The sequence below is a fragment of the Aureobasidium subglaciale genome (assembly GCF_000721755.1).
Source record: "Aureobasidium subglaciale EXF-2481 unplaced genomic scaffold scaffold_4, whole genome shotgun sequence".
Taxonomy (NCBI): domain Eukaryota; kingdom Fungi; phylum Ascomycota; class Dothideomycetes; order Dothideales; family Saccotheciaceae; genus Aureobasidium; species Aureobasidium subglaciale.
The window spans coordinates 1,041,249-1,065,562 of record NW_013566991.1 but is presented as its reverse complement, the minus strand read 5'-3'; the positions used below and the strand labels follow the sequence as shown (position 1 = coordinate 1,065,562).

The 24,314-nt window shown below is 51.6% G+C and overlaps 9 protein-coding genes across 9 annotated transcripts; 4 read left to right on the top strand and 5 right to left on the bottom strand.

Annotated features, from left to right (window-relative positions):
• Nucleotides 1-1,485: 1,485 nt before the first annotated feature.
• Nucleotides 1,486-2,634, bottom strand: AUEXF2481DRAFT_2955 (uncharacterized protein; the record flags this gene model as incomplete). Its single annotated transcript, XM_013490752.1, has 1 exon — nt 1,486-2,634. The coding sequence occupies one exon, from the start codon at nt 2,632-2,634 to the stop codon at nt 1,486-1,488; it is 1,149 nt and encodes a 382-aa protein (XP_013346206.1).
• A 1,027-nt stretch (nt 2,635-3,661) lies between these two features.
• AUEXF2481DRAFT_2954 (uncharacterized protein) lies at nt 3,662-4,513 on the top strand (the record flags this gene model as incomplete). Its single annotated transcript, XM_013490751.1, has 3 exons — nt 3,662-3,862; nt 3,917-3,985; nt 4,043-4,513. The coding sequence occupies 3 exons, from the start codon at nt 3,662-3,664 to the stop codon at nt 4,511-4,513; spliced, it is 741 nt and encodes a 246-aa protein (XP_013346205.1).
• A 731-nt stretch (nt 4,514-5,244) lies between these two features.
• On the bottom strand, nt 5,245-9,423 carry AUEXF2481DRAFT_95688 (uncharacterized protein). The gene is made up of 3 exons (XM_013491025.1): nt 9,049-9,423; nt 8,818-8,987; nt 5,245-8,764 (listed from the first exon to the last, which is right to left on the bottom strand). The coding sequence occupies exons 1-3, from the start codon at nt 9,189-9,191 to the stop codon at nt 5,721-5,723; spliced, it is 3,357 nt and encodes a 1,118-aa protein (XP_013346479.1). The 5' UTR covers nt 9,192-9,423; the 3' UTR covers nt 5,245-5,720.
• A 154-nt stretch (nt 9,424-9,577) lies between these two features.
• AUEXF2481DRAFT_37630 (uncharacterized protein) lies at nt 9,578-11,935 on the bottom strand. Its single transcript, XM_013490912.1, has one exon. It carries the CDS (start codon nt 11,483-11,485, stop codon nt 9,662-9,664), a length of 1,824 nt encoding a protein of 607 aa, XP_013346366.1. The 5' UTR covers nt 11,486-11,935; the 3' UTR covers nt 9,578-9,661.
• Nucleotides 11,936-12,653: 718 nt separating this feature from the next.
• On the top strand, nt 12,654-13,827 carry AUEXF2481DRAFT_2951 (uncharacterized protein; the record flags this gene model as incomplete). The annotated part of the gene is made up of 2 exons (XM_013490750.1): nt 12,654-12,853; nt 12,918-13,827. 2 exons carry the CDS (start codon nt 12,654-12,656, stop codon nt 13,825-13,827), a joined length of 1,110 nt encoding a protein of 369 aa, XP_013346204.1.
• A 480-nt stretch (nt 13,828-14,307) lies between these two features.
• AUEXF2481DRAFT_46299 (uncharacterized protein) lies at nt 14,308-17,118 on the top strand (the record flags this gene model as incomplete). The annotated part of the gene is made up of 2 exons (XM_013490932.1): nt 14,308-14,388; nt 14,458-17,118. The coding sequence occupies 2 exons, from the start codon at nt 14,308-14,310 to the stop codon at nt 17,116-17,118; spliced, it is 2,742 nt and encodes a 913-aa protein (XP_013346386.1).
• A 781-nt stretch (nt 17,119-17,899) lies between these two features.
• On the bottom strand, nt 17,900-19,177 carry AUEXF2481DRAFT_37626 (uncharacterized protein). The gene is made up of 2 exons (XM_013490911.1): nt 18,857-19,177; nt 17,900-18,808 (listed from the first exon to the last, which is right to left on the bottom strand). The coding sequence occupies exons 1-2, from the start codon at nt 18,949-18,951 to the stop codon at nt 17,962-17,964; spliced, it is 942 nt and encodes a 313-aa protein (XP_013346365.1). The 5' UTR covers nt 18,952-19,177; the 3' UTR covers nt 17,900-17,961.
• Nucleotides 19,178-20,967: 1,790 nt separating this feature from the next.
• AUEXF2481DRAFT_2948 (uncharacterized protein) lies at nt 20,968-22,058 on the bottom strand (the record flags this gene model as incomplete). The annotated part of the gene is made up of 2 exons (XM_013490749.1): nt 20,968-21,618; nt 21,669-22,058. The coding sequence occupies 2 exons, from the start codon at nt 22,056-22,058 to the stop codon at nt 20,968-20,970; spliced, it is 1,041 nt and encodes a 346-aa protein (XP_013346203.1).
• A 457-nt stretch (nt 22,059-22,515) lies between these two features.
• Nucleotides 22,516-23,977, top strand: AUEXF2481DRAFT_37621 (uncharacterized protein). The gene is made up of 3 exons (XM_013490910.1): nt 22,516-22,575; nt 22,670-23,508; nt 23,577-23,977. The coding sequence occupies exons 1-3, from the start codon at nt 22,564-22,566 to the stop codon at nt 23,857-23,859; spliced, it is 1,134 nt and encodes a 377-aa protein (XP_013346364.1). The 5' UTR covers nt 22,516-22,563; the 3' UTR covers nt 23,860-23,977.
• Nucleotides 23,978-24,314: the final 337 nt, after the last annotated feature.

Sequence of the window (24,314 nt, the reverse complement as noted above, 5' to 3'; positions counted from 1 at the left end):
ACATATTTTGATGAAGCTTCATGTGCTTGCACCTGAAAGAAAAAGAGCGTGAAAATAGCCTGCCAAAAGAAGAAGAAATGCAAGGACGATAATCATTAGTACAGAGTGAAGTTGGCGAAAGTAGGGTCCTGCCAGTGCGGCTCTGCACCCGGATCCGCGGGCTGGGAAGGTCCCCACAATGGAGCATGCTCCGAGGGTCGCAAATTCGCCAGCGTCCACTGCCGGGCAAAAGCCATAGGACCGTACATCAACGAGTCCAGACTCTCCCTCCGTCTTCTGACCAGAGGTTTTTTGGGTACTTCTTCCAACGCTTGTTGCACCAATTTGATAGACTGATCGATTTTCCCAATATACTCAACCCTCTCGGGTGCCACGAGAAAATTACGCGTGGCTGGAAGGATTGGTTCAACTGCCAGAGCGACCATGTGAAAGTGCGCGAGGAACACGAGAAGAAGAGGATTGCGATCAGGTAGGCGCATCACTGCATTCGGCACCCAAGGTACCCAGTGGCGGATTGAATGCACCGTCTGGAACTGCTCGTCGAGTGTCGAACCTGGTAAGATGGAGTCGGCTAGTCGGTACTTTGCGAGCCTTGCGGCGCCGAGTAACGTCCAGAAATTGTGGCCATCTCGTGGTTTTGCTGGCTTGCCTTTTCGACATTGGCAGCAGCGATAGAGACTCAGCACAGTATTTGCTGTCTATGATGCGCAGAAAATCATCACTCGTTACCATCGCACGTTGAAACAAGACCTGGGTAAAGACCTTTCGTCGATAACAAGCTAGGAGCATACAGAACGGCCATGCTGTATCCCAGTGGCAAAATAGAGATACGGAAACCAATGAGCAGGAGGTTACAGCCTGCAACCCTTGACTGCCCTTATTATGCAGCCCACAACTTAAACTTCACGGGATTTGGTCCTGACGGCGACAGCGCCTAAACGGTTATCGTATGGCATGGCACATGCTGAGGGAGCTATGCTGGCTGATCGCAGCGCATACCATGATATCACTTCTTGTCTGCCAAAAGCAGCGACGAAGCGTACATGGGTAACAACCTTGTAGCAATGTAGATGGTGGTGCAGAAGATGTACAAACCAGAAGTGTTGAGGATAGGACGACTTTGTAGAAGGTCCTGGACAAGTTGTGGATGGTTTGAGGCGTGTTCACGTGCTCAACATTTGACACTGGTAGGTGCAGGGTTCTTGAAGGAGAGCAAATACCCGAACAGGCGAAGTATTCGATCAAGACTGCTCGAGTGTCTTGGCTGATTACCTCCAGGAGCGCGCCATACTGGTTCCTTCGATTGCCGCCGGCTGTCTCGTTTGCGACCAAGCGCCGTTTGTCGCAGCTTGGGCGATGAATGTACAGCCCTTTTCACCATACACCTGTGGAGCACATGTATAGGCATCGGGAGCCCCACATCGAACAGTCTCCATCCTTCGATTGTGTAGCAACTGATCAAGTGTCTTGATTTAACAAAACAACTCAATGCTTGTTTTTCTTGTTGCTTTTATCATGGAGATGCTTGCTCAGAATCTCGTAGTCTGACTCGATGGATCTTCCACCTCTCAGCTTCCTTGGTTTCGGGCTGATTTCGTCTACCTCGTATCCGCGTGAAGCATACCAGTTTCGAGCGCGTGTATTACTTTTGAAGACGGTGAGCATGCTTTTGTCCATAGCAGTAGTTCTGCCAACATGCTCAACTACATTGAAGAGGTGACGTCCTAAGCCACAGCCGCGGAAGTGTTCGGACATATGTATCTCGTAGATGTAGACGACATTCTCCTTCTCTTCCTGGGTGATCATGAAGGAGAGAAAGCCAACAACTGAGTGATCCATGCTTGAGTCTTTGCTCCATCGTGTATCAGATTCCGGAACCGCGTCGTGAGCAAGCCTGACGATGAGGTAGCGCATGTCTTCGTCCTTCATCTCTTCGAGTTTGTTTTCAGCGTCCCAGCCCTGATTACTTGCGTCATAGTGTTTGTAGCTTGTATGCTTGATCAGCTCGAACAGCGTATGTAGTACGTTGTTCGAAGGCTCGGTTGATTTTGTTGTCTCTCCGTCCGCCTGGTCAGAAAGATCGGCACTTGTGGTCAACTTAATATCGAAAGCTGACACACCGACTTCGGTAGTCGAAAACAGCCCTTGTTCCGAGCTTCCTCCAGGGTATTCGTACATCAACAAATTTGTGCTCAAATAGTCTTCAGTAAATTGAGAAATCGACAGTTTGTTGATATCTCGAACTCTTCGAAAGCGCAGGTAGGCATGTCTTGCTTCAGCGTACAATCTCATCCCTTGGGCTTCTTTCTTCCCAAATGTGCGATAGACGTTGCGATGTGTGAGAAGTACATTGCCATTTTCTTCGGATGTTCTTAAAGGAAAGATATCGAGAAAATCGCAAGCTCCAAGAATGACATGTTTTAGCTCCATTTCCCTAAGCGAGGAGCGAGCTTCGGTCAGGAGCTCATCTGCTTCGTCTTTGTCTTTGAAGTATCTTGACTGGACAAGGTCAAGGGTTGGTGGGCGGCCATTATCCACTTGCTCCATGCCCAAGGCGGCGTTAGCCTCGAGGAACTTGTTGACTCCCCATAATCTCCACTTCTTGAACTCCCTTTCTGTTGCCGCGCTCGTCATGCCCAGAGGTATGATGTTGCCGAAACTGTCACTCGTAAAAGTGAAAAGTTTTGGTCGAGAGACGCGATGGGTTTCGTTCGTGATTCGGGTAGGCGTCGGCCGAAGATCCGAAGGCAGGACTTTCCGAATTTATGCTCCGCAAACTGTAGACGACATCAACAAATGAACTTGTGAAAACATGATGCGGCAAACAGCAAGCCTTTGGGCAAAAATTGCGACACAGAAGTCGTTACTTCGTGGAAAGAATGTTTTGACCTTGGAACACGTACGCCTGGCCGTGGAGCGTGATGTTGACAATGGCTGACGACGAGAAAAGTTCATGCAAAAGAAGAAGGCGCTGGGGCTCTGGCGAGAGATCATGCGAGCCATCACCAGTATGATTGTCAATTCAAGTCGTTATTGTACGATACTAATGATATTCAGAGATCCCAGGATCACCGACAAAAAGAGAGATGCGAGACTATGCGCGTACAGAGTTCGAGCGACACCGAGATGTCCAGGACATCGGACACATCCGCTATCTCATCTCGACAGGACGCACACAGTTCGACGGCATGAAACGATACATCAATGAGCAGGTGCTATGAGTGGCAGCGGTGCCGGCGCAGAGCTCGAATGGCAAGACTCACATTTCATGTTTTCATTCATTGTCCAATTACCATTACACTCCAAGATACCCCGTCAATACATCAGCGCGTCACTACACACTGAAGGACTGCGAAAACCTGGTCAGCCTGTGGTTAGCCTTGTGTGATGATGGGTCAATTTTAGTGATAATCATGAGTGAAGTTGCGACAAGAGAGTGGTTGGCTCAACAAGTGCAGGGCGGCAAGCTCCGTCGCAATTGCAGCTGCGGGCAGAAAGAAAGTCGCGAGTTGTGGATGGCGCTTTCGCTTTGAACAGAAGATTCAAACTCTAGCCGGCTCCTTCCAAACACCAGCACGAGCACCTGTCGCGTAAACAAGCCACTGCCACTTGCCTTATCAGCGCAGCATCAACCAAAGTCATCCTCCTCACAACAGTCATCATGGCCGACGTCGCGCAATCACCGGTCCCTCTCGACACCATCCCCATCTCCCCCGAAGGTGGTGATGCCGCCTCGGACTCCGCTCCCACCACCAGCTCCGGCGATGTTGTCACCGTCTTCCACGACCCCGAGAACTTCAACGTCAAGCACCCTCTCGCTCACACCTGGACCCTCTGGTTCACAAAGCCCCCAAGCGGAAAGGTACTTGATGAGCGACACAACTCGGCAGCCACATTGTCCTAACACTCCTAGCAGCAAGACTGGAACGAGTTGTTGAAGGAGGTCATTAGCTTCAACAGTGTCGAGGAGTTCTGGGGCATCTACGTGAGTCGCCGCCATCACCGTCGGTCCGACAACAACACCCAGCTAACCACTCTGTAGAACAACATCACCCCCTCATCCGAGCTTGCCCCCAAGTCCGACTACCACCTCTTCAAGCAAGGCGTCCGCCCCGAGTGGGAGGACCCTCAGAACAAGCACGGTGGCCGTTGGTCCTACACCTTCAAGCAGCGTCAGGCCAACGACGACATCTGGCTGCACGTCCTGCTCGCCGCCATTGGTGAGCAGCTCGAGGATGACAATGACAACGAGGTCATGGGTGTCGTCATCAACATCCGCAAGGCCTTCTACCGTGTCGGTCTCTGGACTCGCAGCGCTGGCACGAAGGCAAACCCCGCCAAGCAGGGCCAGCCTCAGCGCACCCCCCAGGAGTCTCAGGCTATCCTCATGAAGATTGGCCAGCGCTTCAAGGCCGTACTCACCGTCCAGGACAAGGAGGTCATCGAGTTCATGGGTCACTCCGACTCTGCCAACGCCGGTTCCACCCGTGCTAAGGCCAAGTACTCGGCTTAAGCAATGCGGCCTTCCAATTTCTCTGTCGAACTTGCATTTCCCAGCGGACTCGGCGTCATCGGAACTCAAAAAGGACGTACACGGCGTTGTTACCTTTCTTCAGAACCACTTTACAAAGCATGACATTTATGGGGGCATGACTCTTTTTTACCTTCTTTTTCAAAATACCATTACGCAAATCAGGGGAAGAAGCAGGGGCGGACCGTCTAGGAGGTTGAGCAAGTGGCCCTCTGTTCTAACGACGTCCGTCTGGTTTTTATGACGCGTAGAACTGGGACGGCATCGGGCTACGTAGAGGTTGATACCACGGATACGAAACATGTGATAATACCCGCATCAGTGTCATGCTCTCTATATGTGTATATGTGTCTGTATCTGTGACGCGGATAATCGTCGTGGCGGTCTCAAGATGAAATTGTCGAAGATCTTTCGGGGACGAATGGTGACCCTGACTATATCCAGGGTGTGGCCCTCAACCATAGTGCTTCACCTCGTCGACGACCCCATGGCCGCGTAGCACAACACTGCCACTCTGCATCTCTCTCATAGACTCTTAGTATTAATCATCAACGCCGCATATTCTTCAGGTTACCATCACATGGCAACTACACCTACAATTAACGAAAAATACTTTTCCATCTTGAAAACTTCGAAAATGCTATCAAACCGAGCGTCCAAGACCTCGGCTTGCTAGCAAAATTATAGCTACGGGGTAAAGAATATGCGAAACTGCTCTTTATATGTTAACCAGCACCTTCTAGTCCTCCTCTTTACGGTAGATAGGTACACAGTTAACGCGCTTAGAGATAAATCCAACTTCTATCACTATGCATGGTCAAATTATATTGTTGACGAGAAATCGACAGAGTAAAACTGTCACCCTGGCTGGATGCTTTTTCCCAACCACCTCCCAGCCACCTCGATGGAAAAGTCTGCAGGACTGGACGGTCGTTACAGTATAACAGATTGTCGTCATCATGCGCGTCACAATTTGAGGTCATATCTGGTACGACTCCAATGACGCAGGTACTCTCAAGTTTCGACATTGATGGAAAGTTCGGTAGCTTTGATGAGGAAGGTCAGGAAGTCGCACCTCTCCAATAGAATAGACACAAGAAACATCACATAACAGCTGGAGTCATGAACTTCCGAATGGAAGAAAAATATATTACATTTGGGGAAAAAGAGCACATGGAAAACCTCTGCTTTACTCGTCATCAGCCATGTCCTCATCCTCGACCTCAAACTCATCGGGGACTTCGGCTTCTTGTCCTCCCTCGACGTCCTCATCGACTGCATTAAGTACGCCAGATGCGGCAGCTGCACCTGCACCCGCTGCGGCACCGAAGCCCAATGCGGCAAGGGCGTCGTCGCCAGTTTGACGGGCAGGAGTGAAAGGTGAGTCTTGCTGTGCTGATTGACCAACGACAGGCGCTGCGGCGGCGCTGTTGGTCTTCTTCTTTGCCTTTAATTCGAGCAGAGACTTCTTGTCTGATGATTGTGTGTCGTGGAGAAGGATTACACCACCAGTGGGCTTCTTCACCGGCTGGTAGCGGCCGTCTTGTGTGAAGGAGATGTACTTGATCTGTGCGGGGAGAACTCGGCTCATGTTCTCAAGCTCGTAGCCGACCTTCTCACGTTCGGCCTTCTTCTTTGCGCTGCCTTCTGAAGGTCCAGCCTCGCCCTTCTCCTCGGCAAGCTTGGCTGTGTCGATAACATTGTCGTCGTCAGTGTCCATCTTGTCGCCCGATTCGACCTTAGGAGTTGTGGGTGTGACGTCAATGTCCATGCTCTCGCGTCTTGCTTGTCTCTTCTTTGCCTGTTCTCTGCGCTTGGCATGGGCTGTGGTCGACAAAATGGCGGTCTTAATCTTCTCAGGGGCCTCCTCAGCCTTGACTTCTGCCTCCGGTGGGTAGTCGAATACGCTAGGACGAGTATTACTGTGGAACTTGAATGATGGGATCTCGAGGTCGGAGTCGACACCGATGATGGCGGTTGGTGTGAAAGAAAGAGTAAGGAAGTGGGTGAGAGGGAACCAGTACCAGTACTGGGTGAAGACAGCCATACCGACAATAGCGGACATGTTGAGGTTACCGGTCGGGGTTTGCAAACCAATGGTGCAGTTGCGACCACCGGCATCAATGATACCGAGTGCGAGAGCACAACCAAACTTGCACATTGCGTCTTCGTGTCTGTCGCTAATGATCTTTTGCAAGGTTTTGCGGATGGTACCAACCTTGGGGTTCATTGCCTCGTTCTGCTGAACCATGATCATCGAGAGGGAGATAAGAGCACCTTGGCGCACAAAGTCAACGGAATCCTTGATCATAGGCTCGAGAAGATCGATGGCTTCGTCAAGACCAGTTCCAGCACATGCGATACCAAGGGCCATGGTAGCACCATATCTAACGTGGGGGTTGTAAGACTCGGAGAGAAGTTCGACCATACGAGGAACGGCGCCAGGCTTGCGGAAGAGGACGAAGCCCAATGACATGACAGCAGCACGACGGACATCATCACTGACGTCACTGACAGCAACGTGAAGCAACTTGCGAACAGCCTTGTTGCTGCTGGTACCGCAGTAAGCGAGAGCGACAGTGAAGATACCACCGTATCTCAGTGCCGGATCGGCATCATCAAGAAGACCGTTGATAAGCTCGTCGGCACCTTCTTGACGGTTGTACATGATCAGAGCCATACCCATGGCGAGACCACGCACAATCTTCTCGTGCTGGGTGTCGTGAGCATAACCGATCATATCCTCGAGGGCTCTAGTGTTGCCAGTGCCGAGCATGACGAGCCCCATAGCAAGACCAACGGCTTCACCATTAATGGCCGAATCGCTGTAGAGGACGCCCTTGAGAGCCTCGTAGATGTCTTCAGAACCGGTAGCCATACCGGCAACGCCTAGGCCGAGAGCACCACCATGTTGGACGACCTCTTCCTGGGTATCCTTGAACTGCTCGAGAAGGTAGTCCAGAACGTTGGTGCCATGGTTGGAGTAGATCAGACCGAGAGCATACAAAGAACCACCCTGGCTGTAGGAAGAACCTGAGCCTGCTACGGCGTTACGCTTAGGGAGGTAGGGCTCCAGAAGCTTGCGGCCGTTGGCCAAGTTACCTCTGTGGATGACACCAAGAGCAGCAGTGGCAGTGAACTTTGACCAGTTGACGGCCTTGCCCAACCACTCAAGGTTGTCACGGAAGAAGGTGTCGACAGTTGTACCGGAGTTCATGAAGGCGTTTGAGAAAGTGACTGCGGTGTGGAAGATGGAGTTGCGAGCCTCGAGGCTGTCACGGACTTTGTTGAGAATGTGCTTGTCGGTGTGACTGTTGCGGAAGAGGAATTCGAGGTTGAGTTCGATGCTGGTTGTGCCACGGAGAATGTCGCGTATCGAGTTGAAAGCCTTCTTCTCCTCTGCAGTAGTCGCCTTCGCACCCGAGGGCCCTGTGCTCCTGCGCAATTCGGACAAGAGTTGAGTTGACTCGTCAGCATCGTCGGCACCCTCGCTTGTCGGCTCGGGTGACTTGTCGTCGCTTGAGGGTAGCTCCTCCATGACTCTGATTAAGAACTCCTGAGTGCCGTTCTCGTACAGGTCGAAAGACAGCTGATATGCGATAGCAAGCGACTTTGCGTCAGCCTTCTGTACAAGCTGGCGTAGCATGTTGCTAGCCATGGAGTATTGACCAAGATGGACAACACAACGAGCAATAGCGAAGTAGTCGGGGTCGGGAATATCGTTGAGCAGCTCGAGGATGAGTTGCAGAATCTCGTCTCTCTGACCGCGCTCTTGTACCACGTTCATGCAGATGTCAAGCACGTACTCCATCAGTTCGTCGGTGCTCTGCTTGTCCTTGCCACAACGCAGGATGGCATCTTTCAAGACTTGGCGATTGCGAGCCTCGATAGCGATGCCTACAACGTGACGATATGCGCCTGTCTGATAGCATGACTCGAAGATGCGTTGGATGACACCATGCAGGCTCTTTTGCGTAGCGGACGAGAGTGAGTTGGGGGCAGGATGTGAGCCAGACACTCCGGCGGCCGCGCCATCGATATGAACTCCATCGGCTTCGCGGGATAGGAGGGACTTCGGCGGGGCGGACGATTGCGAGAAAGGGGTTGTGGTATTGGCACTGCCGTTGGCGGCAGGAAGTGATGAATCGTTGAGGGAGGCTGATGGTACGGACGTTGAGGGAGCGGGAGGGTTCTGGAGGGCCGAGAGAGCGACGTACGTGTCGATGCACTTGGCTATTGAAGTGTTAGTTTGATGGGATGCTTGACTGGCGGCTCTCTCCACATACCAACAATAGTCTCCTCGAATTCGCCCTGGTGATCAAGACGGAAGAGCTTGCCGGCGCCGAGGGCGAAGACCATGCTCTCGTTGTATTCCTGCAGTTGGTAGTAGACCTTGGCCGCCACCAGTGCTGCCAGTTGGCGGTCGGGGAAGGATTCGTCTTCGTACAGAGCCTCACTGTCAAGCACTAGTCAGCGATATCCTACAGAGAGAGCGTCGTCGGATGATTTCTGCCTACATTTGGCCGATGGAAGCAGAGACCTCAGTCCAGATGTTGTCCATGTCCTTGTTCAGCTCTTCGAGGGCAAAGATTTGCAGCGCTGTGTCGGGCTCAGATAGGAAGCCGACCAAACTGGCGGCAGCAGAAGGAGCGCCGACCATGATGATGATTGTGATGCGAGAGACGAGGTGGTCGTCGAGATGATGCGAGAATAAGGAAGGCGTTTGTCGAGGTGGCGCCTCAGCTCTGAAGTCGAAGCACGTGAAACACTCGGGCTACAGCAGACCAAATAAGGAGCGACGATGAGGAGATAGACGTCGTCAAAGCTGTTGCAAATGAGTGCGAAAGGTGGTGATGATAGTGAGGATAGGCGATGGGAGATGGAGCTTCCGCCGCTGGTCGATTGTCCGAAGCTACGAGACAACACGCCCATGACGCTCGTCATCAACCCTTCGGCGTTTGCCGCCTCTGCATTATTGTCTGCATTATCGTTTCATAGAAATTACAATCCACATCACTCTCTGGCGATAGCTAGCTCATCAGGAAAAGAGGAACAAACAAGTGGTGACTTTGATATATATTGCAGCGCATTGAACAGTCTCAATACACGGGGCTAACTGCGACAATCTATTCATTTGCCCTTCTTGATCAAAGTGAGCTTATCACCGACAGATCCATCAGCACCCTTAATGAACTCCCAGGTAGCAGAAGTAGAAGATATCTTCAGCTTACTAAAACCATAGTCTCTCATGTTCAAAACGGCAGTCATGTTGAGGATCGGCTGGTCTGCATCCAGACTGCTGTGCGATTCAATGTTACCTGCCATACCGTTGACGATGTGGGCCATCGACTTGCCCTCGTTGACATAGTACGTGTTGTTGTCCTTGATGGAAGCAGTATCAATGGTGCCGTTGAGACCCATCGGAAGGAGTCGCTCATACCAGTGGATGTGGCCTGCAAAGTATGCGTCTACACCATGCTCGAGCATCAATTCCTCAAACGCATTGCGAATGTTCTTTTGATAGGCCGCCGTCTGACTGCTGTACATGGGACGGTGGCCATTAATGAAGATCCAGGGAGTCTTGGTACGGTCAACACTGGCGAGATCCTTAGCCAACCACTGGTACTGCTCGTAGGCCTTGTTGTCTTTCCAATTATTACCATCAATCCGACCAAAAGGACCGCTGTCAGTGATGAAAGTCTGAGCCTCAGTTGGCAGAGTCTCGTTTCCTTTGAGATCACGGACGAAAGGCCACTCGGGCGAGTACGCAAAATCGGTCTCAGTATCGATACTGATGAAGTGGGCGAGACCGTAGTCAAAAGAGTACCAGAAGTTGCCGACACCACCGCTCTCCTCTCCAGGCATGCGGAAGCGGTGTTGGAATGTTGTAAAGTTTCTTTGAGTCTCAGGGCAACTGTAATAGTTCAAAGCAGATTTTGGTGCGGAAGCATTGGCCTTGTCGTTGTTGAGGTAGGCGGTGAGTGTGTTGTTGCCTCCATCAAATTCCGCGCAGGCAGCTTCGTGGTTTCCTGGGAGCACCATATATGGGACTTTGCTCCAGATAGGGTTCATCCACTGTTGCCAAAGATCCCAATTGGACTCGTACAGGACGGACATGTCGCCACCCTGTGGTCCGCCCTGGTTTGGGATCTCTCCAGCGGGCAACGGCGCGCTGAGATATTCAGCAGGGTAAGGAGGGCCACCGGGAAGCCTGGTCGAGCTGCCATTGTAACAGACGGGCCAAGAATCCTCGCACGGCAAGATACCCGAATACCAATCATCTGCGTAGGAAATGTCACCTCCATGCCAGGCAAAGGCAAGGCCATCTTCAACGGCGTTGTTGAGATACTTGTGTGTGCCATGAGCATTGGTGTAGCCCATGTCGTTCAAGACCGCGATAGTGAACTCGGACCTGTCGCCAGCAGCATGCGCTGTGCGGAAGCTGAGCACCTGAGATTCGGTGGTGCCGTTCGCAGCTGGGATACGGTACCAGTACTTGGTGTTGGGCTTGAGGCCAGTGATCTGAACTTCATGGAAATGTTCACTGCACTGGGTGACAGGAGCCAGGGAACATGGAGGAGTGCGTGCATAGGTGTTCGATTCTCCGACGGCAATATTGCAAAGGTTGTCCTGCTGAGTGCCCCATTGTACCTGAGGCGAAGTTCCCAGGCCAAAAGGTGTCTGATAATGGATGTGAATGCCACCAGGGATGTAAGCCAGCGAGATCACGTTGACATTGTTGGTAGGGTTAGACAGCTTAGGCTTTACAGCCGGAGCCTCGACCAAACGAGGGAAACCCTTGCCATTCCCTTTGACGGTAGGATCAACCCAATCACCCACTGGGATAGCGGGTCCGGTGTAAGGAAAACGAGTGTCGACGTCGCGACGAGAAGCAGGTGGTGCTGCTGAGACTAGGGCAAGGCCCGATAGGACAGCTCCAAGGGTGTTCTTCATGTTGCTGTTGGAAAAGCGAGCGGAAGCATGCCAGCATGAATGCCAATGGCCTGCTTTCTTTTATATTCGCTTGCTTGTCGACCATGCTTTGACCTAGCCCTGCACGCGGATGGCACACAATCTGCCGCCTCAATGTTCGGCCTACAGGGATTTGACCCAACGTACCATCGTGCGGAATAATGACACGGCTTGTACGGTCAGATAGACGCAGGAGGCAACATTGGAGAGCGAGCAAGAGTTGTAGGAAATCCACGTGCTTATCTTTGTTACTCCCTCATTGGTTTATGAGACTTCCACGTGCTCGGTACCGACGGCATCGACCAGCGCGCCTGGCGCCGTCGTCTGCTCAAGCTCTTTATACGACCTGCCGCATCGCGACAAGCTTGAAGCAAGCAATGTAAAAAAAGCTTTGCATTGCTTCGACGGCTTGAAAAGGATAATCTTGGTGCCGTGGCAGAGCAGATGGCAAGAGGTACAACGGACCATGCTGTGAGACTTCAGCCGGATGAAGAATTCCACAATTTACACCGACTGCGCCCGCCAGCCTTCACCGTCTCTACACCCACCGTACTTGGTATGAAAATCTACGCAACATATTGAACTATACGTCAAAACGTCCTCAATGTACTCGAACACGTTTGCTACAAGATTGAAAGTCTTTCACTCTACGCTAGCAACATTGGCCGGTGGTATGAGCCTAAATATTTTCTGACGATGCCTCAGGCTCATGACGAAGCCGAGTGCTGAGCTATGGCTGGCTATACACGCCGACTGCCTAGACCTGCTGAGCATGGAAGCACTCTCCAGCTCGATTGTAATTATAAAAGGAAGTATAGCAATTACTCGGCCATATGGCGCAGCTTCCGTTCCAGCGGTGATATCTGTACACACTCGAACATCCGTCCAATATCGAGCACGAAACTTGCCTAACTACTACGATGTCTGACACATTGTGTACCTGCTTTGAGACCAAAGCCACACATCTTGAAGGTGTCTCTCTGAACTCACAGATACTACAAGGCCGATCACGCCATCTGTCGTGACAGCTTGGCGCCCCGAAACAGTAGGTGCGGAGGCGCTATGAGCATACATGTCAGCACATAGGAGACTTGTTCTAACTTCTACAAATTTGTCTGACTAGAGCTTCGCAGGGTCCTTGTTATAAAATATGTCTTTCACCCATGTCCCAGTCTTGGATCTCGCGTTAGCGAACAGCCTGGAAACTAAACCACAACTGTTGGATGAGTTGCGTCATGCCTTGATGGAAGTTGGCTTCCTCTACATCAAGAACACCGCCATACCAATTGAAGTTTTCGACCAGGTGAAGACTGCCGGGAAGGCGATCTTTGATATTTCTGATGAGGAAAAGTATGTCAATGCCATACATTCTATCTCATCTCTGTCGGCGCTCAGTCAACTCACATGAGGCCAGGTTGAAGATCGAGATGAAGAATGCCCCTTCTTTCCTAGGCTATTCCAAACTCGCGGCAGAGATTACGGCCGGGAAGATAGACCAACGTGAGCAGTTCGACTTTTCAACAGAGCACCCTCTTCCAAAACCAGGAGCACCTCGCTATGAGAATCTACGAGCCCCAAATCAATGGCCATCGGAAGTAGCGTTACCAGGATTTCGCAAGACTTTCACTGACTACATGAATAAGATGGGCGAGATGTCAATCTCATTCACTTCGTTGATTGCTGAAGCAATACATTTGCCACAAGACGCATTTGAGAAATACTTTGACAAAGACCAACAACACAAGCTCAAGATTGTCAAATACCCAGATCTTTTCACGCTTGGTCAGGAAGGAGCGGTGGATGTGCAAGGCGTTGGTCCTCACAAAGATTCGATGCTTACGAGCTATCTATTGCAAGTCACAGATCACCGTGGTCCTCAGGTGCAGAATGTGCAAGGTGCGTGGATTGACTGTCCGCCAATCCCCGGTACACTTGTCGTGGCCATAGGCCAAGGACTTGAGGCGCTCACACAGGGCGTTTGCGTTTCAACCACCCATCGCGTCTTGTCACCGCCCGCCGGCTCTGGTGCTAGACTGTCAATACCGTTCTTCCAAGGAGTGAGATATGATGCCGAATTCGATGAACTGGATGCTATTGGCGTAGGAAATGTTCCAGAAGATATCAGAGAACAACGTCGTCGTGTGGTGGAAAGAAATGGTGGACGGATCGATGATGTCGAGTTCACCTTCAAGAAAGGCAACAAAGCAAAGACCCTAGGCGAAGCTACACTGCGCAATCGAGTCAAGAGCCATCAGGATGTCGGCGAGCGGTGGTATCCGGACATACTTAAAGAGTTCCGTGAGGAGTGGACTGCAGCAAATTAGCATCAGTAAGACGTCAGAAGCGACGACTGGAACAGCAAATTCGGGAGGTGCTTTCCTCCTGCTGATGTGATAGTGTCAAAGAATGAGGCTATGCACAATCTTGCGATAGTGTCAAAGCTCGCCATAACAACCATGAGTGACGATCCCCGATTTTGGACTTCGAGGCTTAGGTGCCTTTGGAGGATATACACACCAAAGTCATGCACAAGCGCATTTCCAGAATGTCGCTGATATTGATCTGGTTTTCCGTCAAAACAACAGGGCAGTTTTGCTTTTTGATTGCGAAATACGATGGAGGGTCGATTATGGTCGCGCAAAACCAAAGGTGTCGATAATGTACTGCCCCGCAACGAGTTGGCCGATCTTCCCTAGCGCCTTCCTATTCGGGGTTGATAGAGCCGCTGTAACCAGCCGCCTTTGATAACGTGATCCTTTGCATATAACAGACGGGACTGGTTCCTCTTTCTCAAACGAACCATCATGGACAAGGAAGGACTGCCCCAATACTCCGAGGTCGTCAAGCCATGGGCTGACCGACGCCGTAGACGCCGCATCTTCAGAGTTGTGGCGGCTACATGTCTTTCCTACTTTGCATACTCGGCATACAGAATATCATCAAACACTGAGAAGTCGGCCAGCTTGCTCTCTAGTACTCGCTTGCAAGATGATTACGCTACGTGTGCCGCTCTTCAGAGTGTGCCCGTCAATCCATCTGGTGTCCGCGAGTACAACAAGCGTTATGTGAACGGCACTAAACCTGTGCTGATCCAGAATGCTACTGTCTGGACTGGCGAACCTCTGCCTGGCACAAGCTTTGAAGACGCTCACCAGGGAAAGGGCTATTCCTGGATCCAGTCAGATGTTTTCATCGAGCACGGCCTAATCAAGAGAGTGGCCTCATCGATATCGCTTGCTGATCTCCCTTCGGAGTACGAGATCTTCAACGCACATGGACGTCAACTCACAGCTGGTATCGTCGACATGCATAGTCATGCGGGCCTTGGCAGTCTCGGAGGTCTACAAGGAGACGAGAATGAGTTGTCGAGCGACATCACCCCATATGTCAAGTCTTTGGATTCTCTAGATCCTCTCCACCCGGAAATTCAATGGATCAAGTCTGGCGGTGTCACCACCTCCCTTCTCCTTCCTGGCTCAGGAAACAATATCGGCGGAGAGGCGTTCCTTGTCAAGTTTGCTGTTGGCAAGGAGGGTGGTCGTGCCGAGCTCAGTCAGCAAGACATGTTCGCTGATCCTGACCATACCTGGAGATACATGAAGAACGCCTGTGGTGAGAACCCCAAACGAATTTATGGCAAGGTTGGCGAGAGAGGTCCATTCAGCCGTATGGGTGAGGGTTGGGAATTCAGACATGCTTATGAGCAGGCGAGAGACTATGTCAGATCCCAAGACGACTGGTGTGCCGCTGCGAAGTCAGTTGGCGCCGAGAACATGAAAAGCTACCTCCCTCAACAGCTCGAATGGGAAAATCTTGGAGCTGTCCTTCGAGGTCAGGTGCGAGTCAACACTCACTGTTACACCATTCCCGACCTTGAGATGTACGTGCGTCTTACCAACGAGTTCAAGTTCAGAGTCTATGCTTTCCACCATGCTCATCAGACCTATCTGGTACCCGACGTCCTGAAGAGAGCTTACGGCGGTACTCCAGCTGCAGCTCTGTTCGGAGACAATATGTACTACAAGGTCGAGAGCTACAGAGCATCTGAGCAGGCTGGCAAAATTCTTTATGAGAACGGAGTCACTCCAGTTTACGTCAGTGACAATCCTGTCATCAACTCTCAACACGTCAAGCAAGAAGCCGCAAAGGCTTACGGCTACGGCCTTCCTTATCACGTCGCGCTTGCTGGTTTGACTTCTGCTCCAGCCGAGCTTCTGGGCATGGGAGAGAGACTCGGAAAAATCAAGGCTGGGTTCGATGCTGATGTTGTCGTCTGGGACTCTGACCCGTTGTCTCTTGGTGCCACACCGCTTCAAGTCTGGATTGATGGTGCACCTCAGTTCAAGGATCCTGTTGAGCTGAAGAAGCCCTTGACCTCTCCTATCAAGCCCGATCTTGCGCTCACCAAGGACCACGATGTTGCTGAAGCAAGTAAGGATGTTGTTTTTACTGGTGTCACTAACATCCGCATTCCTGGATTGGCCTCGACCTCTGAACACAAGGGTCCTGCTACAGTCGTCGTGTCTGAGGGAAAGATCATTTGCGCTGGATCTTGCAATGCAGAAGCGCGCACCGCTACCGAGAACAAAGCTCGTACTGTGGCTCTGGAAGATGGGTATCTCACCCGCCCACTGACAGCGTTCGGGTCAGGCTTGGGCTTGCAGGAAATCATGGGGCAGCCCCAGACTTACGATGGTGCTGTCAAGGACAAGACTTGGGCTCGCGCCGTCGACGGCCTTCTTCTTGATGGCAAGAACCTCTTTGCAGCCTATCACCACGGTGTGACGAAGGCCATTTCTGCACCCATTGCTCAAGCCTTTTCGGGTATCTCTCTTCGTGGTGTCTCTGCCGGATTTCTGACTGGTGCGAAGACACCACTGAGTAAGGGCGCTGTCTTTGTCGAAGAAGCGGCAGTCCACTATGACTTCACCTTGAAAGGGAAGAGTGAAACCAATCCTTCGATCTCAAGCTTAGTGGCCGACTTGCGGCACAAGTTGCTCGAGGCAGTCCGCAGCAATGAGACTATTGTCGATACTTACTCGGAAGCTGCATCTCTCAAGAAGGTTGTTGAAGGCAAGTCTGCTCTAGTGTTGAGCGTCCACAGTGCCGATAGTATTTCTGCTCTTCTGCGCTTGAAGTTTACTGTAGAAGAGGCCAGCAAGACTCCTCTCCGTCTCGTGGTGCTCGGTGCCGCTGAATCGCACTTGGTAGCCGAGGAACTAGCAGCCGCCGACGTCGCCGTTGTATTAGCTCCTTTGCTTCCTTGGGCACAATCCTGGGACCAACGCCGTTCGCTCATGGGTGCTCCTCTTCACAACGGCACCGCCATCGATGTGCTCCTCGATGCTGGAGCTCGCGTTGCTATTGGTGTTGATGAGATTTGGGAGACCAGAGACCTTGGCCTCACTGCTGGTATTGCTTACAAGAACAGCGAGGGTAGACTGACCGAGCAGCAAGCCCTTGACCTTGTCAGCACTAACTTCTACGACTTCTTGGGACTGGAGAAGCCAGATGCTGGAAGCGAGTTTGTCATCTACGAAGGGTCGCCACTTGAGATTGGTGGTAGAGTGGTTGCTGTCGCTGATGGTACTGGCAACACTGAGGTCTGGGCTTGAGTGAAAATGGAGGAGGAGGAAGCCTAACGTCGAACATCCGAGGCGGCTCGTCATGAGAGGGAATCCTAGCTAAATTTGTTATCGTCAATCTCACAGCATTGTGTTTGAGAGCCTATTCGGACTCGTCTCATCCCCATGCTCGTCTTGACACGCAACTCTATAGTCAATGCTGGGCAAACACACTCCATCAATCACATAAATTGATCAGGTCTCGTGGTCTAGCGGTATGATACTCGCTTAGGGAGGATGCCTTACAGCAACCTTGAAAACTCTAAGCCAATTGCGAGTGGTCCCGGGTTCGATTCCCGGCGAGACCCCTTCTTTTGATGGTGAGGGCATCGTTTTGTCCAGTAAAAGAGTGGTGGAGATTCGGGAAAAACGCAGAGGTGCAATTTCGGAGAATTTTCGTCAGTGTGGGCAGAGGCTTCGGGTGTGGGGAAAAGATTTTGTTGGAAGCTTTTTTTTCTGAAGCTCTATGATCATCGATCAGCAGTCGTGCTTGGACTTCGAGGCATAAAGATGTTGTTGTAGTGCTCAAGCTGCTGCCGAGATTCTGCTCTATTTGGACTGTCTTTCGGAGGTCTTCGATTGATTTGTCTGTTCTGAACGCACGATAAAATCACATCGCACTATCTCACATCAAGCATTTAACTTTACCACCTGATAATCTCACTTGAAGTGCATGTCATTGTCACATACTGGTTGGAAGAGAATATTTTCTGAAACATTTCATGTCATTTGATATATACAGACAATAGTGATTAACATTAAATATGAGAGAGAGAGAGGTATACGAAATAGGGAGGTGCGATCAGCAATCCTCAGATAGACCCAAGCACAAGCTTAAGCGGAAGCAGAGGCGGGCACGAAAGGTGCCTTGACCTCAAGAACGGCAGGTCCGGCAACGGTGTTGTCATCGGAGATGGCGGTGGCGCTGGTGGTCAAGATGGCGTAGACCTCACCGTTGGGGCCGGTGTGACCGACGGGAACTCTGGCGTAGACCTTGCAGTCCTTGACAACGGCAGACGAGTACATGGTACCATCGGCGAGAGGGAAGGCAACGTACAGGGGGCCTGCAGGGACGGCCATGTCGGCAGGGATGTCGAACTCAATAGTGTCACCCTGAGCAATGGGGCCGGTGACGCTCTTGCCCACGGTAAGGGAAGGGAAGGCCTTGACGGGCAGGGCAGGGTTTGTTGAAGGGCAGGACTTGATGAAGGGTGCTGCGAGGGAGTAGACCTGGTTGAAGTCGAGGGGAATGTCGAAAGGCTGAGGCGAAGGCACAAGAGCCAATGAGTTGCGAACGAAGGAGCTGTGGCGAGCCTCGACGGTCAAGATGCTACCAGCGGCGGTCAAGTAGGCCTTGTTGGTGATGAGGGCAGCAGCACCAAGGTAAGCACTGACACCAACACCCTCGAGGACTTGCGCAGTGGCAATGAACGATGCGGGAGTAAGGTTGCCAAAGTCGTATGTGCAAGCAGCGACGGGAGTGACACCGGCACCCTTGAGAGCGGTGGTCAGGAAGTCAACGTGGACCTGCTCGTCACGAGCAACCTCCTGGAGGTCTCTGTAGAAGTTCGAGCCATTGAAGCCAGCGTTGGCAAAGTCTTGCTCGCTGAACTTGGCGATACCAGAGGCATAGAAGTTGGCCTCGAGATGCTCAAGAGTCAATGCGTAGTTCAAGATGACACTGTGAATGGTCAGTCGAGTTACAAGTCCAAGGCTTGAGGTAGCTTACCCATCGATGTCTGAGCTCTGACGCTTGACAAGAGCAGGTGCAGCAGAGGCAGTGGTGGCCAAGATGGCAGCGGCGCTGATGATCGAGGACTTCATGTTGATATAGTTGATGTGATAGGGAGTTGTCGAGGAGATGTGATGGTCGAGCTGCTGAAGATGTTGTTGATCTGAGCGGCATTGAGGAGGAGGACCAACTCTGCCCTTATATATCACACCATTGCCATGCGAGACCACCTCATTGCGACGATCGAGCGTACACCGTAAAGCATCAGGCCGTTCTTAAGATCCTTTGTCATTGTTTGGGGAAGATGTTGTGATGGAGAAAAGCCACCCACGCCTGCATGTCTTACAACGGGTTGTGCCAGCACTCTTCATTGGTCAGACCCTGAGCGGACTGTCATGCGGCACAAACTAACTTAGGGTTGTCTTCAAGGTTAAATGTGATCGACCAGCAGTGCATCCGTTCTCGATGTGAATAGGTCTAGTGGCAGTTATCTCGAGCCGTCTCAATAGTTGATTGACTCAGATAAGATCATTCTTTGGATTGATCCCAGGTCTGCGATTGGTAGGAAGGATCACCTGTTCCGCTCCAGCAATTTCATTGCCTCTTAGTGCTGGCCAAGGCAACTAGTGTTGCTGCCCGGACGAACCACCGTCCGCAGGAGCTGGAGAAACTGGAGTCTGGTGAACCATGGCAATCACCTTGACGGAGTAATTACCGCAGCAGCTAAAACGGGCAGGCCGAGACCCTCAAGCAAGACCATTGGGCTTCTCATCTGACGATGCATGAACGGTATAAATCATCTCAGCCATGCACTGCTGAAATTTGAATCCGAATTGTTGTGTTGTGATGGAGCGAGCGGTGAGATTCGATGCTATAGATCTGCGAAGCTCCAGACTTGACGCTACACATGTCCACATACGCTTGTTCGTCGTGGCATGATTTAAACTTCTCAAGCCCCAACGCCAGAACCCTTGAGTCTCAGGGAGCTAAGTCTTTCTGGCGGCGCATGACGATGATCTCGACGGAAGAGGAAGAATATGGCGGCTCCAAAGGGCGCAGCATGTCTTGGGAAGTGTACGAGGAACGGATCCCAAGTTTGGAGAGCTCCATCAATTGCTTCGACGGTCTGTGCCTCGGAGATTTTGGAAGCTTTGCTTGAACCTGATGACGTTCGCCCTCTTTTTGTCAGCTTCCGTCCTTCCTCATTCGTTATTCCCACGACCATGCTTGCGCGGCATGACATCCATCGCTTCGATTGCAAGAGGGCGCCCGACAGTAATACGAGCTCCGCGTTGTTCTTCGCACACCCCTTCCGACACAAGGCGCATGCACAATGTTGTTGTATAGGCGGCTGGATCCTCACGAATCACCAAGCCAATTGCCAAGGGCTTGTCAAAGTCGTCGCTTCCTTTGACGAACAGCACTGGCCACAATTTCTGGCTTCACGATGGTGCGGGGCAGCAAAGGCGCTGGTCCTGGATAAAGAGCTGATGCTGCCAAAAGTCGAAATCCCCTTAGGTCTTCCATCGAGAGAGGTTGAGCCACAGACACACTTGGCCCTGTCGATCTGTCGAGTGCGCTTGGGGTCAACACGGCTACATTGGACGAACACGTCTGAGCCCTACTGTGCCATCCTATGACCCTTCGCGCTTCCCCGGGATGCTGGAGACAAGAGTCGCAGGGTCACATTCGAGGTGCAGTGTCTACAGAGAGCGATGGCCTGCCGCGATCAAGAGCCAACGACTAGCTGTTGCAACTTTCGTACAGCAAACAAATGGCTAGAGACTCCCGCATGCCACGTGGGTCGCGGTCGATATAGAGCTACGGGCCCACGTGCGAAACAGCCGACTGGCCTTTGGACAGAAGACATTCCTTATATCGGAATCCGGTCATTGCAGATGAAAAGTCTGAGAACTACAAGACGTGTACTCCCGTAGGGATGCTTCGAACTGATGACGGCGACATCCAGAACATCGAGATACTAGCACAAGGACCAATCACACTGAGATGGAGGCTAAGATACACAAGGCTGAAGCCTAGTAATTCTGCGGTCACTATCTACGTTCTTCGTGTACATCGTAAGTTTGAGAAGTAGTGCGAGAAGGCTTCTAGGCTTCGCGACAAGCCTCAAGAAGCTTCTGCTGAGTAGCCATCGCCTCATTGGCAAAGTCTTGAAGCTCGTAGTCCTTGCCTTTGCCATCCGGACCGCCATCGAAGACTTCATACGAAAAGTAGCCCTTGAATCCAGTCTTCAAGACAGCCTTCGTGAAGTCGACGACTGGAAGGTATCCTTGGAAGGGGAGCGGTCTAAAGTCGTGGCTCCAACGACCTCTGGGACGGGTACCAGACTCGTCGACGTCCTTGTCGAACGGCTGCTTAGGCCTGTATGCATCGCTGATTTGTAGGAAGAAGATCTTGTCTGCTGGTACGGCGCGAGCGAGCTCTTCGCATGACTGCTTCCACTCCTTTTCCAGCTGGTCTTTGGGCTTGTCTACCAACCCAGACTCAGTGGTGGGATCTGCCCACTCGTATCCAGCGGACTGGAACGTATCAAGGCAGAGGCCGACATTTGGTCGGTCGACTTTTTGTACGATATCCCATACATCTTTCCATGTAGGTGCGTGGGTCGACCAGCACCAATTCTCGTAGGCCATGCGGAAGTTCTTCTTTGCGAGCATGTCGGCGAGTTGTTGCAAGTCACTAACGAAGCGATTGCGATCGGTACCGATCTTCTCGGCGGGTGTGTCTGAGGAGCCAACCTGGAGTCATGTTAGGCGCAAGTCTGGTCGGTTTCGTGGAGCCTTCTTACCTGCAGCATGTCTGTTCCGACAGCTTCCATGATTCTGATCCAACCCTCAGCACGAGTGAATGCATCCTTCCTTTCGTCGCTTCCTTCCTGCCAACCCTCGAAGTTGGCAAAGGGCTGCAGGATGAGGACCTTCAGTTTCTTTGCGTCGCACATGGCCTTGACGACCTTTGCGGAAATGACCAGATCATCATAATCGTAAGCTCCGACCTCTCTCTTCATGTAGGTCGAGGCGAAAGCCAGTAGATCCGGGAATCCGAGTTCGATGGCAGTAAAGCCAGCGCTGGAGATTGCTTCCAGCTTCTTTGGGAGAGTGTGTTCATCTCTGCAGCCAATCGAGACACTGGCATAACACACAGGAATATCACTCGTTTCGGCTGCTGTGAGTGACATGTTGGTTTTTGGTCAAGAGGAGTCTTGTGTATATAAAGTCAAGGCGACTGGTGCTGATATAGCGATCCGGATGATAGACCCGCTGTAACATGCATCATTATGAGCCTCGATCCCCGCATTCGTCACATCTCTGTGATGACGTCGCGCTCAGACAATTTTTCGAAAGTCGGAAGGACAGAAGAAACGGTATCCACGAGCAACGGAGCTCAGCAACTGATGACAACCAGAACACAAAGTAGGTAGACACACCTCGCATATGTTAGACAGATAAATCATGGCATTTGGAAGCACAGTACAAGCAGACATAGCCTCGGCAGCGATACCGGATGGTCAGCAGATCTAGACTTCGGTCCGAGCGTTTTGACTCACGAACATGTTTGCTGTCCATCCAATCCCACAGAATCCATTATTGTTTCTTTTCTTCTATACACTTTGATACCCCAATTTGTTTGCTGTCTACTCGCATATACCTGGATACTCTCATTGGCATACTACCAGACACATCATGTCGACCGAAGTAAGTATTCAGCACCCGTACCAAAAATAGTTGCCCCGCGACTTTTTCCCCAGCGCCGTCGCGAAGCGAGAGTCAGGACTAACGAGACATGCAGTTCTTCATGGAGAATGCGTCCGTTGGCGACCGCAGCAGCAGTGAGAACTGGCGTATTCGTGGCATGACCCCTTTGACTGCTCCCGATCTCCTCCAGCACGAAATCAGACAATCGCAAAAGTCAAAAGACACTGTGCTCAAGGGCCGCGATGAAGCTGCCGCTGTTGTTCAAGGCAAGGACGAGAAGAACAGACTATTGGTCGTCATTGGCCCTTGCTCGCTTCACGACCCCAAGGCTGCTCTCGAGTACTGCGACAGACTCTCGACATTGAAGGAAAAGTACGAGGATGAGTTGGTCATTATCATGCGCGCCTACCTCGAGAAGCCTCGTACTACTGTTGGCTGGAAGGGTCTGATCAACGACCCTGATCTTGACGACAGCTTCAACATCAACAAGGGTCTTCGTGTCTCGAGACAGCTCTACCTGGATCTGACCGAGAAGGGCATGCCCATTGCTAGTGAGATGCTCGATACCATCACCCCTCAGTACACCGCCGATCTTCTTTCTCTGGGTGCCATCGGTGCACGCACAACCGAGTCGCAAATCCACCGTGAATTGGCCTCTGGTCTCTCCTTCCCCATCGGTTTCAAGAACGGCACCGACGGCACTCTGGACGTTGCAATTGACGCCATTGGCGCTGTCAAGAACCCTCACCACTTCTTGTCCGTCACCAAGCCCGGCAACGTCGCCATTGTCGGTACCGCTGGCAACGAAGACTGCTTCGTCATCCTAAGAGGTGGAAAGAAGGGAACAAACTACCACCCCAAGGACATTCAAGAGTCAAAGGAGAAGCTGCAAAAGATTGGCTACACAAAGCCCAGACTCATGGTCGACTGCAGGTACGTCTGACTCCAAAACTCCAATAACATGCAGCAAGAGAACCCAACAACTAATACGCACCTCACAGCCACGGCAACTCGGAAAAGAACCACGCAAACCAACCCAAGGTCGCCCACGAACTAGCCACCCAAATCGCCGCCGGCGAGGACGCCATCATGAGCGTCATGATTGAATCCCACATCAACGAGGGCGCCCAAAAGATGCCCAAGGAAGGAAAGTCGGGTCTCAAATACGCAGTCTCCATCACCGACGCATGTATCGGGTGGGAAGACACCGAGAAGGTACTCGCCGAGCTGGCCGATGCCGTCCAGAAGAGAAGAAAGCATGCCGCTACCAACGGTGCGGCATAAAGATTGCCGTCCCAAAGGGCGGAATGAAATTCTGGGTGTAGTATTTTATAACGATGTGATATGAATAAGAAAAAATGAGGCATGTGGAGATATCAGGCACTACCCGGAGAATGGAAAGAAACAAAACTTGTCAATTTCTCGCACATATTGATCATGAGCCATGTCCACCATTGTGATACAATTACCGAATTCTGGTATGGGAGATGGAGCAGTTTGTGTTAACGAGTCCCTTCGTATAGTCCCTAGCGCCTACCAAGACGATTGATCCATCAACACAAAAACAGAGCATGACAAGGAATGCCGGACGACAAAAAGTCAGGCACCGATATCAAACAGTATATAGGGAGATGGTCATGACTCGGCTCCTTACGCAGACGAGTTGATAACGATGCAAGCAACGTGCGTAAGAAACAACCAGGAAAGGCATTACACGGTCAGCATCGTTGCATCGCAAT

What these genes read in the sequence shown, in the direction of transcription:
- AUEXF2481DRAFT_95688 (XM_013491025.1), bottom strand. Translation starts at nt 9,191, where the DNA reads ATGGTCGGCGCTCCTTCTGCTGCCGCCAGTTTGGTCGGCTTCCTATCT. An exon ending in TCTGCTTCCATCGGCCAAAT is followed by an intron (nt 8,988 to 9,048) that starts GTAGGCAGAAAT and finishes AGTGCTTGACAG; the next exon opens with TGAGGCTCTGTACGAAGACG. An exon ending in ATTCGAGGAGACTATTGTTG is followed by an intron (nt 8,765 to 8,817) that starts GTATGTGGAGAG and finishes ACACTTCAATAG; the next exon opens with CCAAGTGCATCGACACGTAC.
- AUEXF2481DRAFT_37630 (XM_013490912.1), bottom strand. Translation starts at nt 11,485, where the DNA reads ATGAAGAACACCCTTGGAGCTGTCCTATCGGGCCTTGCCCTAGTCTCA.
- AUEXF2481DRAFT_37626 (XM_013490911.1), bottom strand. Translation starts at nt 18,951, where the DNA reads ATGAAGTCCTCGATCATCAGCGCCGCTGCCATCTTGGCCACCACTGCC. An exon ending in CAGAGCTCAGACATCGATGG is followed by an intron (nt 18,809 to 18,856) that starts GTAAGCTACCTC and finishes GACCATTCACAG; the next exon opens with TGTCATCTTGAACTACGCAT.
- AUEXF2481DRAFT_37621 (XM_013490910.1), top strand. An exon ending in AGACTCATGGTCGACTGCAG is followed by an intron (nt 23,509 to 23,576) that starts GTACGTCTGACT and finishes CGCACCTCACAG; the next exon opens with CCACGGCAACTCGGAAAAGA.